Below are 17,858 nucleotides of genomic sequence, written 5' to 3' on the forward strand. Positions count from 1 at the left end.
TAAAAATACCGTATTTTTTGCTCTATGACTCACTTTTTCCCTCCTAAAAAGTAAGGGGAAATGTGTGTGCATTTTATGGAGCGAATGCAGGCTGCGCAGCTATCCCAGAAGCCAGAACAGCAAGAGGGATTGCTGCTTTCACTACACAGCGATCCCTCTTGCTGTTCTGGCTTCTGGGATTCAGAATATTTTTTTCCTTGTTTTCCTCCTCCAAAAACTAGGTGCGTCTTGTGGTATGGTGCGTCTCATAGAGCGAAAAATATGGTAATCGCTCAAAGCGGGTTTTCAAAAGTTCGTTAGCTCCAGATGAAATAAGGTCCTAACCACTGGGAAAAGCTCTGCTGGCTGGCACTGAACTGATGCGATGGTAGCAGAGAATTCAGATTTCTTTGCTGCCATCATAACTATAGAGTAGTCTCTAAAATGATCTAAAGCTTGTGTTTGATGTATCAAAAATCTTCATCCAATTATTATTATTATTATTATTATTATTATTATTATTATTATTAATGTATTTATGTCCTGCCTTTCTACAAAAGTACACAAGGCAGCATAGGCAAAAATCAATGTCATACCAGCACAATCCCAAAGGTTACCTGGAATACAAATCAAACTACCATCACCCTACGCCATCTTCAGTCATTTCAGTAAACCAAAGAGCAAGAGCACTTGCAGGCAGGAGAGGGTGCTTGAGGTATTAGGAATGAAGCCCCAGCCACAACTTCATCCTCAAGAGCAGTCAGGAATCCATCAGTGTCTGCAGACAGACCATTTTAATTGGCCCTTCACCCCTGCAGAGGTTAGGCATCTCAGGAAGCCTAGATGCTACCAGCTAAGGATAATTAATTACAATTAAGTGTAACTGTCATCCCCAGATCACCACCATCCTATCCCAGATGGACCACATCAAACATGTGTGACATCACAAGATCAACTGAGACAGGCCCATGGTGGTCAAGGAGGGCATGAAATTCTGAGCTGCTGCAAATGAGGGGGGGGGGGCTCAGGATATGAAACCAGTACCACCCCCACCAGGGAAGCTGTTGGGGAGACAGATGGATATGAGAATTCATTTTTAAATTCATTTTTCAAAAAAATTAAAGGAGGGATATGAATGTTCTAAAGACATTAAAATTTAGATTGCTCAGTATAATACTGTCACAGTCTTCAGTACAGCCATCAAGAAAGAGCTTGCAATATGATGTGCCGAAGGTCCTCAGTGCCCCCACCAGTTTACTGTTAAAAGAGCATTCTTAAGGTCAATGAATTACTTCCTAGATTTTCTATCCTTCCAAACTGCCGAGAAGAGCTGCTTGTACTGGTTTTGATAGATGGCTTTTCTTTATTTTTTGCAAGATTTTTTTATTGTACTTTTGTTATTATTACATTCATATTGTTTGCTGCCCTGGGAACTTTTGAGTGTGTTGAAGATGTGTGATATAAATTTAATGAATAAATTTATTGTGGAAGAACCCTCTAGCAATAGACAGTGGGAAAAGAAGATGCATCCCCCTTTCTCAGCTTTTCTTAGTGAGCAGTGCTGCTGAAGAAAAGTAATGGAGCAAAGAAATCTAAGAACCAGGGGTTTTTGCAGGGTAGGGGTGAGAAGAGAACATACAGAAGGACCAACATTTGCCACCCTAGGGCCCTCCAGACAGACTACAACTCCCATCATGTTGAAGCCACATTCATGCCATGCATTTAAAGCACTAGGATAACATTTAAAGTATTTTAAGGCTTTCCCCAAAGAATTCTGGGAGCTGTAGTTTGTTAAGGGCGCTGAGAGTTGTTTGGAGACCCATATTTGTCTCCCACAGCTGGTTCCCAGAGTGGTTTTTACAATAAGCCAATCTTCACATGGAGCACTGGGAACTCCTTGTGAGGGGAGAAGGCAGTTTTGTGAGGGGAGAAGGCATCTCCTAACAACTGAGTACTGTTGACAAACTACAGCTCCCAGAATACTTTGGGGGGACCCGTGCTTTTTTAGCGCAGTATTATAGCACTTTAAATGTATGGATAGCTCAGTTGGTTAGAGCAGGGTGCTGATAACACCAAGGTTGCAGGTTCAATCCCTGTCAGGGACAGCTGCATATTGCAGGGGGTTGGACTAAATGATTCTCAGGGTCCCTTCCAACTCTATGATTCTATGAATTTGGCCTGGGACTGATGGGAGCTGTAGTCCAAAATATATGGAGGTTGGCAAAGGCTGCCACACTACCTGAAAGTGAGAGGGCCACAGCTCACGCAACAAATGTCTGCTGGCTAAAAGAAGTACAAAAGTTGACTAAAAGTCAAAAGTTTGCACAGAGTAGAGGAGGACAGGGGGAATATTTAAGCTGCCAGACAAAGAGTATCTCTTTTTTGGCATGTCCCCTTTGGCAGCGGTTTGACCTGCTCATCAGGTGATCACGTCCGGCTCTACCCCCCTCCCCCAAGTCTCACCTGATGACTGCTGCAGGTCAAACCGCCGTGAAATGGGGCCAAGAATGAAACATGCAAACAGACAAATCTAGACAGTTGGCAACCTCGTCTGAGGAGAGTTCCAAATCGATCGTCTGGCAGATCTGTGCCAGGTGTGGAAAGGAGCATCGTAGCGAGCCGCGCACTTGCCTGCATGCCAACCTGATCAGCACACAGACTGGTCTCCTCACCCCAGCAGGGATGACTACCTCGTGGCACCGTTGTGCAACGGTGCCCTCGTTGGCTCTTGGAGGACCCAGACACTTCACCCCACCGATCTGCTGACCTCCCTCATGTAGCTGCTGCAGTTCAGGTGAGGACAGGCGAATGCTGCGTGACGACCGAGAGAAAGAGAGCGGGGTGGAGAGATTTTTGCACGCGGGGCGCGCCAGGGCGAATCTGCTACCTGGCAAGCGCGCTCGCCGCTCGCCAGCTTGCAGGCTTGCCAAAGCAGCAGGCCCGGCCTACTTAAGGGAGGAAGAAGGGGCGGAGCGGGATGGCAGATTTAAACCTGAGAGAGCGTGAACTGGCTAGGGGCAGGCACGTGTTTATGTCTGGAAGGATGGCGGATCTCCGCAGGTCGCAGCGGCAGAAGCAGGCCAGGAGGACAAGAGGAGACACAGACACACACGATCAGCTCCATCCTTCTCCCTCCATGCAGGGAAAAGGGGTTGCCTTCTCCACCCATCTCCTTCCAAAGCGAAATTTCTAAGACAACAGATGCCAGGGCTCAACCTAACCCGGCTCCTCCCTTCCCACGGTGTGCCGGCGGCCTGGGTCACTCCGTGGGAGCGCGCTCTGCTCATGCGCAGAGGAAGTGGCCACTCTCCGACTTGATTTGCATGGTCCCGGCGTTTCAAAAATAGGTTCAGGGACGGAGCCCGGGCTCAAAATTAAGCCCTGTCCGCGCAGCGGCTCCCATGGCGTCACCTCATTTCCCCTCTCCGTCTCCCCACTGATTCGCCCACAACGGCATGTGCTTGTTTGAGGAAAGGCGCGCGCGCATACACACACAGTCTCGCTGGCCGGCTCAGGCTAGATCCGGGGGGTGCTATGAGCCTCTGTCTGGAAAGCTTCCCCCCTCCATTTTCCTCCCTCCGATGCGCACCATCATCCTCAAAATGGGGAAAGAAGGATGCATTTTTCAGTCCTCTTGGGGTGGCAAGTCAAAGTTTACTTGGAGAAGGCTGTCAGGATCAAAGGCACTTTTAAGCCAAGGACATTCTATCCGAGACTTATTGTAGCAAGAGATCTCGATGGAGATCAGATTTGGGATCGCGGCAGCAGGGAGGGAGAAACCGCCATAAAATAAAAAAGCACCTGACGAGTCTAGCCTAAAGTCTAGCTGTGAGCAGAAACTCCCTCCTACGGCAGAGTCAGAGAAGATGCAGGCCACTTCGTCAGCGGCAAATGCGTATCATTTTACATTTGCCCCTCTCCCCTTCTTACTATTGCTTTACCTGAATGTGACCAGCCTTACTACTTCTCGGCTCCCAAGTTCCCAGACCCTCCCTGCCTTCCAGGCAACCGGCGGCAGGAAGAGGAACCCCTCCTCTCATCATCCTCTCCAAACCCATCCACAGAAATTTACCCCGCGCTTACATGCACGGCTATAACGCAAAAGTGATCCCAGCCCCACCGAGAGATGCTGGGAGCGGGGGCTTCTTTATCAGCAACGAAGCGAGGGTTGTTTTTTTTTTGCATGGATCGAAACAAGCCTGTATTCACCTCCTACACACATACAAAAGGCGGTGGGGGGAGAGGAAACATGCATGGTAAGGCGTGGGGGGAGGTAAAGGACCCCGAGTAAAATTAGGAGTCACAACAGAAGAGAGGGTGCGAATTAAAGACGCATGGGGCGCAATGGGTGAAACAGAGCGAGGGCCTAATGCAAAACGGTGGTGCTGGAGAAGCAGATGGTTTCTGAGGACAAGGAACAATGTGGGAGATGGGCTCTATTATATAATATATCTATATACAGTATAGGCATCCAAATAAACAACAGGAGCCTGTCTCCTCCAGAAGACAGTGGTGTTCTTGTTCCAGCCTGGGAGGCTTCCCAACACTAGACCCATTCACGGAAAGCGTTACCTACACGCGATGCGCGCCGACCCACACGCCAATAATGCACTCTGTGGCGCACGCGCGCGCGCGCCCTGGACGCACAGAGGCGTCTTGGGCACATTGGGCGATCTGCATTCTCTCCTCTCCGCCACCGCTCGCCCCGCTCCCTCCCTCCTTCGCTTGTAATCCTTGCCACGGCAGGAGGGAGGGAGCGAGAGCATCACCCGGAGACGCACACGCTTTGCTCCCAGCCAGAGAGCACCGGCTCGCCTGGAGCCGCCGCCGCCGCCACCATCATCACTCACCAGTTCTCTTGCATCCATTGAATCGCTTCATTCTCGTTGAACTGCTTCTCGAATTCGTATTCTTGCAGAGTCAACACTGACATGTTCATTGGAACGATCTTGGAGGGGAAGCTTCCTTACGCCTGGCTGACAATACAAGGTCTGCGAAAGGCCCCCCTTTCCCCCCCCGCTCAGCGTCTCGTCAGGTATCCCCACCACACGGCCTCATCCACCACCTTCTCCTTTTCTTCTTCGCCCCTCTTTCTCTCTCTCAGCTATATCCTTGTTGTAGCATTGCTTTTATCCTCTTCCTATAACCTCCTCTCGTGTCTGGAGATCTCTCCTCCTCTCCGCTTCTGCAATCCACCCTGGGCGGAAAGGGAGCCGCGGCGGTCTTAGTGCCCAACCCTCGCTCAGAGCCTCCCCAAGTCCATTCATTCCTGTTGGCTTTCCTAACTAGGCAAGCTTCCAAGTGTGGGTAGAAAAGAAACGGGTGGAGGGGCGGTGAGGCGGGGCTTGCAGCAGTGCGAAGGTTTTGCTTTCCTAACCATGCTGCGTGACACATGCAGGAGATTCCCACACTTCCATACCGTGAAGGACCTTTTCTGCTCAGTTTGCACATCAGATAACACCTTCAACCTGGCCTTCAAACCTTGGCAGCAACACACTTTTTAGGGATGTGTTTTAAACTTGTCTTTCCTCTCCAAGCCTTCCTTGATTCCTATCATTCCCATAACTTGATTAAAATGATGCTTGTGGGACGCCATCAGGAGAAAAAAAGGCTAAGGAGTAAACCCTAAGTCCCTAAGACAATTGGATGGCACCTTGTATGCCCTCCTTCCAGCAACTTCTGCAGCCAGGCTGTTGCCCAACATATGGCTCTGCTTTCCTTTGGACCACATCAGTGAGGCTGAGAGGGGAGTCTTGTTGTCTGGGCAGCCCAGGACCTCCACGCACACTGCTCAGGCTTGCACCCCAGGGAGGTCATTTCAGTGCTGCTAACACCCCTGGAGGTGCACTCCATTGTTTCTTGAGATGGACGGATGCCAACAAGTAAGAGTGCACCAGTGCCAGGAAGAACCAATTGAGCAAGATCTATTTGGGGAATAGATCTGAGTAAGAGTCTCTGCGGAATATCTTCCTTCGGTGTCACTGGCATTGTTACAGGTGCCACATAATGCTCCTGGTCAGGGCAGGCCCACTCTTGAGGCAAGGTGAGGCAACTGCCTCAGGCGGCAGGATCCACAGGGGCAGCAGATCCAGCCTCCAGATAATGCAGTGGCAGTGACAGCAGTGGCACGGTCCTTAGAGGCCAGATCTGCCCCCTCCTCAGCAGGCTCCCCTCTATAGGGGCCTCTCAGCCAATAGGAGGCATTGCCAGTCTCCTCCCACCCTTAGGGGGTCTCCTGAATTCTGCACCCACCTTTTCCCCTCCCATTCCTTCAACCATCAGCTGGGGTTCATTTTATCCCCCCCCTTTGTTCCCAGTGTAGATCTTTATCCCCAGCTTGATCTTGCTGTGTAGATCTTTACTCAACCCTCCTTCCCTGGTGTGGTGGTGCCATTTTGTGGTTTGCCTCATGTGTCAAAATGTCTTGTGCTGGCCCTGCTCATGGCATTCGTAATGAAAATATTTTGACGTGGAGGCACCCATACTTTGGGGCACCCGGCCTATTCACACCAGGCAGGTACATTCTGGTGACTGCTACAAAAAAAAATTCTGTTTAGGCAAGTCTATCCAGCCATGTGGTTATGCTGACATGTATTTTAATCTGGTTTTTAGCAAAACCAACAACAACAACAAACAACCACATTCTTTTTGAAGGTTTTTAATGGTTGCTGTTAACTGTGTTTTACTGATAATTTCATTATTTTATTCTTTTTCTTAACCACTTGGAGGGTTGTTGTTTTTTAACAACCAATCAGTATCTAAATTTTGTGAAAAATAAATAAAATTCTTGCCCTTTGTATTCTTCCTCACTACCCTATACAAATGCAGTAGTGACTCTTTATTTTGTCTTGTCTTTTCTTTTTAAAAAATGATGTAACCATACAGCTTCGGCCAAGCCTACTCTGCTATGGGTGAAATGATGAAGGCGAAATACCCAGAAGGAACAAAAAAAGACCCCCAGTTTCCCCTTATTTCCACCATATGTTCCACACTGCATTCACAGCAAATAATGTCTAGGGAGCTACATAAGGAGATCACTGCTGGATCAGGCCAGTGGCACATCTAGTCCAGCATCCTGTTCTCAGAGCAGCCAACCAGATGCCACTCTGCTCACCTTTGATTCTTAGCAACTGGCATTCATGGATGTAATGCCTCTGAAAGTGCAGGATACATAGATAGACATCATGCCTAGTAGATGCTGGTAGCCTTAGGCTCCACAAATTTGCCTAATCCTATATTTTATTTTAAATTTTTAAAATTAACAATTTCAACATAACAAAATATCAAAACATATCATATTCATTATTCCCCCCCTTTCCCGCCCCCCACCTCCCCAAGTATGCAGAGAAAAATATGTGTTGAGAAATCAGAGAGAGGAGCTGAGGGAAGTCTTGGGGTGGGGAGGGGGGAGAGGGGGAGGGTGCCTAATCCTCTTTTAAAGCCATCCAAGTTGGTGAAGCAATGATTCTTCAACATCAACTTCGCTGGACTGGTCATGTTGTGCAGATGCCTGATGATAGTCTTCCAAAGCAACTACTCAATTCTAAACTTTAAAATGGAAAGTGTAATGCTGGGGTGGTGGTCAACAAAAGAGGTTTAAAGACTGTCTTAAGGCAAATCTTAAAAAAAAGAAGAAGTATAAACACTGACAACTGGGAAACACTGGCCTGCGGGCGCTCCAGTTGGAGAACAGCCTTTACCAAAGGTGTCATGAGTTTTGAAGACACTCGAACTCAGGACGCAAGGGAGAAATGTGCTAAGAGGAAGGCACACTTGGCAAATCCACACCGTGATCAAATCCTGCCCAGAAACCAGTGTCCCTACTGTGGAAGGATGTGTGGATCCAGAATTGGCCTCCACAGTCACTTATGGACTCATTGTTAAAACTGTGTTTATGGAAGACAATCTTACTCGGCTGCGAGTGATCGCCAAAGAAGACATCACTACATCTTGTTTAACTAGGTAGCTGCACATTTTACTGGGGAACCACTGAACTCAGGTTTGCATCTAAGTAATCATGCTCAGTTTCCAAGCTGCACCAAGTGCCTACAATTGTATCCTTTCCTATCTAGAAATAGATTGTGTCTTGTTAGTTTGTTTCCGTCATCAGTACTAGGTGAGAATCGCCAGTTCGCAGGCACTGTGGTAGCTAGGTTAGCCAACCTTTAGAACATTTTAAGGAATGTTCTGTTAGCCATTTTTTTCAGGGCATGCTTATAGCACTTATCAGGAATCTATTAATTGGTTCTCCAGTTCCAATCAGTCCACCCGTTGATTACAAAAAAAGGTGGATTAGAAACATTGTTTCAACTTCACAAATGCTAATCTAAAGAAAATCTGTGCGTGGGATTCCATTTCAGTTACCTTAACTGTGAAATAAAGAGTTGGATCTGAATAACCCCAGGGAGGATCCTAGCATGGGGGGAGATGCAATTGGGACCCCAAGAAGTGTCTGAGCTCAGGGAGGGTGCAAGTATTTACAGGGAATAGAGAGCTGGATCTAGGGGAGGGACCAAGCAGGTTGGCAGAGGAGTGTACTGCCCCTATGGAACCAGACACCCCATCTCAGATACCTCCTGTTGTGGAGCTGCTCCTCAGTGCCTCCTGCCAGTGAGGAGAGTCAATTGGATGCTGAGCTGGCACCGCCTCCATCTCCAAGAACATGGGGACCCCACCACCAGTGCAAACAAACTTAGTAAGCTCAACTCACTTGAAGGAGTGTCCATCTGCTTGCCCAGTCCCAGGACTCTAGCTGCTTGCCACACTAAGTGCTCTCTGCCTGCCCTTCAAAAAATGAAGGTATGGGGGGGGGGGTTGCTTGTTGGATAAATATTTTAGCTTGAGTTAGGGATTTGCCCAGCATGTGAAGACAGGCTCTGGGGGATGGAGTAAAGGTAAAGGGACCCCTGACCATTAGGTCCAGTCGCGACCGACTCTGGGGTTGCAGTGCTCATCTCGCTTTATTGGCCGAGGGAGCCGGCGTACAGCTTCCAGGTCATGTGGCCAGCATGACTAAGCTGCTTCTGGCGAACCAGAGCAGCGCACGGAAACGGCTTTACCTTCCCACCGGAAGCACTTTGACGTGCTTTCGAACTGCTAGGTTGGCAGGAGCAGGGACCGAGCAATGGGAGCTCACCCCGTCATGGGGATTCGAACCACCAACTTTCTGATCGGCAAGTCCTAGGCTCTGTGGTTTAACCCACAGTGCCACCCGTGTCCCTTTGAGTGGGTGAGACCAATAGCGGGCCCAGTTGTCAAGAAGGTGGTTTATGTGCATCCTGTAGGGGGGAGTGAAGGGCAGGTGGGGCTCTTCAACCTGGGAACGTAGTCCATCTAGGAGAAGGAAAAATCTGATCCATAACCTCTGCTGCTTTGCAGGATATCTTTGGGAGAAGAAAAGGCTAAGGAGTAAACCCTTCACAAGGGTGGAGTCCCTAAGGCGGTTGCATGGCATCTTGTACACCTCCTTCCGGCAACTCCTGTAGCCAAGCTGGTGACAAATGTATTGTTCTGCTTTCCTTTGGACCACAACAGTGAGCCCAAGAGGGGGTTATTGTCGTCTGGGCAGCCCAGGACCTCCATACGCACTGCCCCAGCTGCTACCCAGGGAGGTCACCATGGTGCTGCCAGCACAGCCGTTTGACCATTGTCTCTCAAGACAAATGGATGCCAACAGCAGCAACATGTATCTTTACCTTTATGCACCTGCTGAATCTTGTAACCTGTCCCTTGCCTATGCACCCATCAGATTTGTGGATTAAAGACTTCAGCAGAAACCAAACGAGGCGTTTGAGTTCTTCATCCAACAATGAGGGCCAAGACAGTGTGTGGGTGGTTTCCATGTGTACCTTATATTTTGGAAGTTAGATGTATATCTTGTTTTGAGGGATGCTACACTCCAACTGAAGGATCAGGTTCATAATCTGGGAGTACTCCTGGATTCCAACTTGTCACTGGAGTCTCAAATGACTTTTGTGGGTAAGAGTGCTTACCCCCAGCTTAGGCTGGTTTGCCAGTTATGGCCATTCTGGGTCATGGATAGCCTGGTTTCAGTTGTTCATGCTCTAGTGACCTTCCACTTGGACTACTGCTATGTAGCCTACATGGGGCTGCCCTTGAAGATTGTCTGGAGGCTGCTGCATGTGGGCAACCCTGTGACACCAGTCCTGAAAGCAATGCCCTGTCTTCCAGTGAACTACTGGGCCCAAATCAAGGTGCTAGTACTAGCATATAAAACCCTAAATGGCTTAGGACCCAAGTACCCAAAAGAACACCTTTCCCAACCATTTTGGGCCCTGTGTTCAGCAAGTGAGGCCTCGTTTGTGCTGCTGCTACAATGGGCTGCACAGTTGGCTGGGCCTCAGTTGAGAAGGCCCCAGTGGTGGATCCCTGGTTGTGTAATGTGCTCCCTAATGAGGTGCACCTGTCTCTATCATTATTATCAGGATAAATTTGAAAACATCCTGTTTATTCAGGCATTTGATGGCTGAATAGCACTGTTCCATGTATAAATATTGGCGTTTTCTTAATATCTCTTTAGGTATGTCCAGCTTATCCTGATCTGACTCTTAATGTGATACACCTTTGTTCCTTTCTGATTTGTGTTTACCGCAAATGATAATCAGATTATTGGGCATAGCTTAAATACGTATTAAATCATAGGTGTGGGCTGGGGCTGATGTCATTCAAAACACCTGGAGTAGACCTAGTTGAGAAAGAAACCACTTGCCCTGGTTCCACTTGTTCTTTTCGTGTTCTGTTCTGGCCTTCCAGTTTCTGCAACCAGAGGACATGGACAAGATTCTTAATGGGGTGAGAGCCACAACTAGCACTCTTGATCTTTATCCGTTCCTGGATTATATTTTCTACAAGAAGACTAAGCAACTGGACCAGGAGGGTAGTAAATGCCTACACAATGGAGAAGGTGGTTCCCAAAAACCTGAAGAGGACTGTGGTTAGATGACATTGTTTCTCTTTAAAAAGCCCACATATGATTTAGCTAACCCTATTAACTTTAGACAAATGGTCTACTTCAGGAATATATTGGAGCATATTTTAGCAACCCAGCTCCACAGATTCTTGGAGGAGGATATTTTGATCCTTTTCTGTCACTTTTGATTTGGTTTTGGGACACAGATAACCTTGGTTGACTGATTGAAGGTTCTGTGCTGGGATACAGAAAGGACCATGAACCTGGATCTCAAGTGACAATACTGGATCCAGGAATACCCCCAAATGATAAACCTGCCCCTTCCAGGGGAGTGCAACCCTGTCTACAACAGGCCATCTTCTCACCTCCTGGATTTGAGAACTTGGAACACATAATTCCTCTGTCTATTAGGATTCAGTTTCAATTTCCTGGTCCACATCCAGCCCATCATGGCCACCAAACACCTGTAAGCCAGATTCAGATGGAACAGAGGGACAGATAGAGCTGGGTGTCATCTGCATATTGGTGACATTCCTGGTGACTTCCCAGAGGCTTCATATACAAGTTAAATAGCATGTGGGAGAAGATGGCAAGCTCTTGTGGCACTGAACAGTGACTTCCCATAACAACTTTATGGAAATGGCCCTGGAGCTAAGAGGAAACACTGAAGTGCAGTACCTACAACTCCTTGAGCTGCACCAGAAGGATAATGGTTAATGTATTGAAAGAGGTCAAGAAGAAAGAGTGGGGCTTAACTGCCCCCATCTCTCTCCCAGTAAATGTCATCAGCCAGGGCAACCAAGGCAGTTCCAGTGCCATGACCAGGCCTGAAGCCAGACTGAAATGGATTTAGATATATGCAGTCTCTTCCAAGCATTCCTGAAGCTGGACTGCCACCAACCTCTTAAGCACCTTGCTCTCTGTATGTGGGTCCCCCATGCACATCTTGTAACAACTAGAAGACATGCATTCAGTGTTATGGGAACATGTCTGTGGAATTCCCTCCTGAGATCAGACAAGCACTCTGCTTGCTGAACTTCAGGCACATGGCACAGACATTTTAAGGTAATGCTCCAGCTTAAGTTTGGTTTTATGATGAACATTTATTGTTTTCTTCTCTGTATGGTTTATTTTTATATACACTGCTTAGAAATGCTAATGATTATGCAGTATAAATGCCTTAAATAAATAACAATGGACAGTGATTGAATTTTTACATGTCCATCTACACAGTTTGCCCTCCTTTTGGCCTTCCCTCTTTCAAAAGTTAGGTATTTTAATTGATGTCAATGGGAGAGCGAAGGAGCAATCCCATGCCCAACTTCCTAGGAGTAAGCCCAATTGACCTCAGTGGAATTTGCCTTTGAATAGCTATGCAGAATACTAAGATAGATGTTTACTCCCAGCTAATGGATTCAAATTGCGGTAATTCTTTTACACCCTATTTTTCATCAAAGGAGCTTAAGTTGGTGTTTATAGTTCTCTCCCCACCCCATAGTGACATTTTATCCTGGCAACAACCCTGTGAGGTAAGTTTGGCTGAGTGACTGCCTGGCTCAAAGTCACGGAGTGAGCCTCGTGGCCAGGTTGGCACTAGAATCCTGCTCTCCCCCAGGTCCTATTCTGACGCTCTGACCACTACACCATACTGTCTCTCAGCAATTCAGCGAGGCAACCAAATTTATCGTTCCAATATCTTCCTCAGAGGCAACTGAGGAAAGCTGTCACTGTTAGGTTCGAGGAACGCACTTTCCTTCCCTAGGATAAAACGAAATCTTAGCAAACTACACATCGCGAGCTTTAAGACCCAGGAGCGCCCTCGTGGTCTGCAGTTGGCGAAGCCGACAGGTTTCCTACCGGAATGTCACAATGGACTGCACCACCGAGAGCTGGCAAGGGGTGGGGGGAGAGATAGAGACTTTTTAAACATTATCTATATGAAAGATATGTGATGCACTGAATCCACAGTGCCGAAACATGAGTAAGTGGAAGAGATTTTATTTTAAAAAAAATAATCCGCTGCAGGGGGAGCGACTTAGCTCAGGGGCGCGCGCCGAACTCAAGCAACCGGTTTCGAGGCATTTATAAACCGGCGAGAGAAGTTGGGCGGTCCAGCTTCCCCCTCACCTTTGTCTCACTTCGAACGAGCCCAGGCTCTAGATTGTTCTGCAAACTGGCGGTATGAATGAAATGACGTCACGCCCAGCCGAATGCCCGCGAAAGAGGCAGAGCGCGGAGCAAGAGGGAGAGCAGCGCGGCGGAGGGGGCGCTTCGCCATTATGCCGGCCCACGGGCTGTAGGCGTGTCCTTGGCCAATCATCCGACGTGCGGCGGCTTAAGTAATAGATATCTTTTTTGCAGGTGAGCCTACCAGCGCCAGATCACCACCAGCTGAACAACAACAGCAGCATTCCAGTGGGATAGACTTCCAAAGGCGTTTGCATTTTAGTCTTGCCGCTTTAACTACTCATCCTTACTACTCACCCGTACACCCCCGAGGAAAATCGCTTTAAAGAACGCTGACACGTGTACATCGTACTTCTGCCAAAGGCGATGGCGCTTTCCTTTCATGACATGCAGAGCTTCACCTGTTGATTTATGCATAGCAAATCCATGTCAAAGTAGAAAGAGCACAGACCTGGCTGGCTAGGTTTATTTTCTGGCCAATAGCCAGCCCTATCTCGCCCTATCATGGGCAAGAAGTTTCATCTCACTTTGGTGATCAGCTAATGTTAGTATTGTGGTTTTTTGTGTGTGGGGTATGCTATATGCTTGAGCCCCCTTCAGGTTGGATTCAATTCTTGGAATAGCCGGGCTAGTTTCCTGGTGAGGTAATGGCCCTCTGTGTACGAGCCATTAAGGTAACAAAGGAAGTGGTTCTGTGGCAAATAACAAAGGATGTCTCCCTCTCACCTTGCTGGCAGTTAGAAAGACAAAGGGCAGAGTTATGTGAGCTAGAAGCTGGGAGTGTGCAGGCTAGGCTCCTGGGAGACACAGCTATGCCCGATTTCTGCTGGAATCCAAGGCTGTGGCCATGGGAGAAGCAAGACCCTCTTGGGTGTTAGTGTTGTGAACCAATCCATCATAGGCTCAGGTTGTATAAGCAGTGGTACCTCGGGCTAAGAACTTAATTCGTTCCGGAGGTCCGTTCTTAACCTGAAACTGTTATTAACCTGAAGCACCACTTTAGCTAATGGGGTCTCCTGCTGCTGCCGCGCCACCGGAGCATGATTTCTGTCCTCATCCTGAAGCAAAGTTCTTAACCCGAGGTACTATTTCTGGGTTAGTGGAGTCTGTAACCTGAAGCGTATGTAACCCGAAGTACCACTGTATGTGTAAATAGACCATATACCATAAAGACACTACAGTCTCCGCTGTCCCTCACGCTGAAGGGTAAGCACCTGGAAGCTCTGGAATCTCACACTGCTTTCAGGTTGGGGTGGCATGCAACAGTATATTACTTTCTCACTACAAGTTTTCAGCTTCCATAGGCTAAGGTTGCAAATCCTCAAACCAGTTGAACAAGATTGCTTGGCTTTAAGCCAGTTTCCTAAATGCAGCTGAACCACTGTAGATCCTATCATTCCAGTTTAACTAGTATGTTAAATGTTGTTTACTGTTGCATTTCCGTCACTTCAAGCTTTCTTTGTCACAATAACGGCCTGACCCAAAACATTATTATTAGTAGTATTAGTGTTAGCATTATTAGTTTATTTATACAGTATACTGCCTTTTCCCCTCATAGGACTCATGGTGGCTTACAGTTAAAAATAAGAATCGCTTACCCCCCCCCCCCGAAAAAAACAACCCATCCTTAAAAAACAACTAAACACTGATAGAACTAAAACTACAAACATATACGGTATATAATCTGTTTAAAACATACCAGAAATTACAATAAAAACAACACAGCACCAGCACTTTCATTAAAAGCAGTCAATTCCCCAAAAAACCTGTAGGAACAAGAAGATCTTCACACCTGCCAGTTGAAGGACAACAAGGGGAAACCAGTCTATGTTCTCCAGGCAGGACATTCCAGGGCCTGGGAACAACCACCAAGAAGCCCTTTTAAAAGAGAAATCCCACAGATTTATTGGAATTCTTAGTAAGCAAATGTAGCAAATACTAGATACACTAGCTAGTAAATCCCACTCAAAGCAGTGAACTTCAAATGAAACAGGAAGCTGCCTTACACGGAGTGAGGCTATTGCTCCACCCAGCTCTGTATTGTTTACACCGACTGGCTGTGGCTGTCCAGGATTTCAGACTGTGGTCTCTGCCAACCTTACCTGTGAGAGGTAAGGGAGGTGGACCTAGGATGCAGGGCACTGGACTTGGGATGTTCTACATGCAAAACGTAGGGTGTACCGCAAAACAACAGCTCTTATAATGTATAGGATTGTGTTACAACAATGAATAAAATATATAGCTTTTGAAATTCAGCTTTATTTGAAATGGAACAAAAAATAAAATAAAAGAACATGCAGAGTCATACATTCTCAACAGAGTGGTATGTGTGATTACTCTCTACGTACTGTATTCCAAAACATTTGCTCTGTAATAAATTCAGGCTTTCTTTTCTGTATCAGATTTCTTCACTGTTTCTATAGACACTCACTGGCTTGTTTCTAACAGATGCAGAACCCCCTGCAAAATCACACACATACACACATCAGGAACTATCTAGGCTTGTAGGTTCCCCCATCCCTTCATCAAATATCTCTACCCAAGAGGTGTTTGCAGTGTACACAGAACAGATACACATTGAAGAGGAGCTTGCATGAGGGTCTTCCAGATTCCCTCAGGCCTTTGCTCTTCAAATGGCACATATTTCTGCCTATTGAGTGAGTGCAGATTTCCTTTCCAGTTTTGCTGCTCCCCATCTCTTCCGATGGGTTAACAGAACCCTCTTTTGAGTCCTCTCGAACTGCTGTTTGTATGAGACAGCAACAACAGCTTAGAGCTCTTTGCAGAAAGACCAAGGTTTAATCCTTGCCACCTCGTCTTAGAAGAATCAGAACAGGGGTTCCCAAACTCGTCTCCTTGGTTCTATAAACTCATCTGCAGTATGCTCTACCCCAGGGACGCGGACTTATAAAAAATATTGGGGGCCCCCGGGAAAGCTCATGAATAATTAATAAGCTCATGAATATGCAGATAAAGTGGCGCCGCCTCCTCGTGAGCGAATAGGGGAGAGCGTGCTGCGCCTATTAATCAGCTCCAAAGGAAATTGGGTGGAGCTTTTGCTTGGGAGGGAGGGCAGGAGGCATGCAGCCCGACCCTGTGCATTTTGGGATGGGGAGGGGCGGCGGTGGCGCTCTGCTGGAGGGGTGCCTGAGATTATTGGGGGGGCGGAGCCCCCCCAAACGAATTTTTGAGGGGGCTTCGGCCCCCTCACGCCCCATGGAGTCGGCGCCTATGCTATAAAAAGCATTACTGTATTCAGAATAGTGGTTTGCACAACCCACTGAGGAAGATAATAACATAATGAAATTCAAAATAGTTGCAATTAATTGCATATTTATTCAAAATCCCATTAAGACTAAATAGTTTAACTACTTCAGCAAAATTGAGGAACTTCATCCAGTGATCTCTTGTCATTTTCACCTTCAGTGCCCCACTAGGTAATCCTACCAGCCTCTTCTGAGATAGAAGGTGCTGGGGAAAATCTCTCCTTGAGAACCTGGATGTCCCCTGCCAATCTGAGCAATCAGAAATGAGTGGGCAAGATGGCCAAATGGTTTTTGTTGTTATTATGATATGCATTTTTGTGTTTTTATCTTGCAAATCACTCTGTGATTTTCGGATGAATGTTGGTATTGAAATAATAGTAATAATAATAATAATAATATAGTTTGATTTGCTGTAAACCCCTTCATGGATCACTGCCTTGCCGTGGCGAAGGGGCTTGAATAACTCAGAGAAGCTATGAGCTATGCCATGCAGGGCCACCCAAGATGGACAGGTCATAGTGGAGAGTTTTGACCAAACGTGATCCACCTGGAGCAGGAACCGGCAAGCCACTCCAGTATCCCTGCCAAGAAAACTCCATGGACAAAGACAACAGGCATATAAAAGTAATGCTGATTGCCGAAGAATTGATGCTTTTGAATTATGGTGCTGGAGGAGACTCTTGAGAGTCCCATGGACTGCAAGAAGATCAAACGTATCCATTCTTAAGGAAATCAGCCCTGAGTGCTCACTGGAAGGACAGATTGTGAAGCTGAGGCTCCAAAACTTTGGCCACCTCATGAGAAGAGAAGACTCCATGGAAAAGACCCTGATGTTGGGAAAGATTGAGGGCACAAGGAGAAGGGGACGACAAAGGATGAGATGGTTAGACAGTGTTCTCAAAGCTACAAACATGAGTCTGACCAAACTGCGGGAGGCAGTGGAAGACAGGAGTGCCTGGTGTGCTCTGGTCCATGGGGTCACGAAGAGTCAGACACGACTAAACGACTAAACAACAACAACAACACCACCACAAATCTAGACTGTTTTTGTGATGTTCCAGGCAACCAACACATCTGATCTGTGCATAAAGCGTGCTTTGAACTGGTAGAACCTGCTTCCCCTTAAGCAAAATTTTCAGGCGTCATTTACCATACATCAGTGATGACAATATGGCAAGTGCAATTTCCAGAGCTTAGCATCTCCAGTTCTACATGTGTCTCTAGACTCTTACCTGCATGCCTAAACAAGTAGTTAAGGAATATCAGACCAATAATAATGAGAACTGGGCCTTTGAGCATTCTCAGCGTCTTTTCTCTCTCTCCAAACACTGGGTGAGCTGCTCAAGATACGAAGCTTGGATGCCCACGCAGAGTTAAAGTGTCATTCTCTCCTGTCCCATGCTGGTTTCACTATGTGCAGTCAAACTAGCTTCTCAGCAACAGTGAATCAGCTTTCCTAATTCACTTGAAGATTAAAGTAGAAGTTACACCATTTC

At 47.1% G+C, this 17,858-nt stretch overlaps 1 protein-coding gene and 1 long non-coding RNA gene across 2 annotated transcripts in view; one reads left to right on the forward strand and one right to left on the reverse strand.

Moving 5' to 3' along the window:
* Positions 1–5,178, reverse strand: part of ELOVL6 (ELOVL fatty acid elongase 6) — a 78,042-nt gene extending 72,864 nt beyond the window's left edge. Inside the window, exon 1 of the mRNA XM_082237824.1 lies at positions 4,830–5,178. Within this exon, the coding sequence (XP_082093950.1) occupies positions 4,830–4,918 (89 nt within the window). The 5' untranslated portion in view covers positions 4,919–5,178. The remainder of the gene's footprint in view (positions 1–4,829) is intronic.
* Positions 5,179–12,830: 7,652 nt separating this feature from the next.
* Positions 12,831–13,539, forward strand: LOC309540560. The gene is made up of 2 exons (XR_014223352.1): positions 12,831–12,890; positions 13,271–13,539. It is a non-coding gene; the product is annotated as an uncharacterized lncRNA (long non-coding RNA).
* The last annotated feature ends 4,319 nt before the right edge of the window (positions 13,540–17,858 follow it).

Source organism: Podarcis vaucheri (genome assembly GCF_965113315.1).
Source record: "Podarcis vaucheri genome assembly, chromosome: 9".
Taxonomy (NCBI): domain Eukaryota; kingdom Metazoa; phylum Chordata; class Lepidosauria; order Squamata; family Lacertidae; genus Podarcis; species Podarcis vaucheri.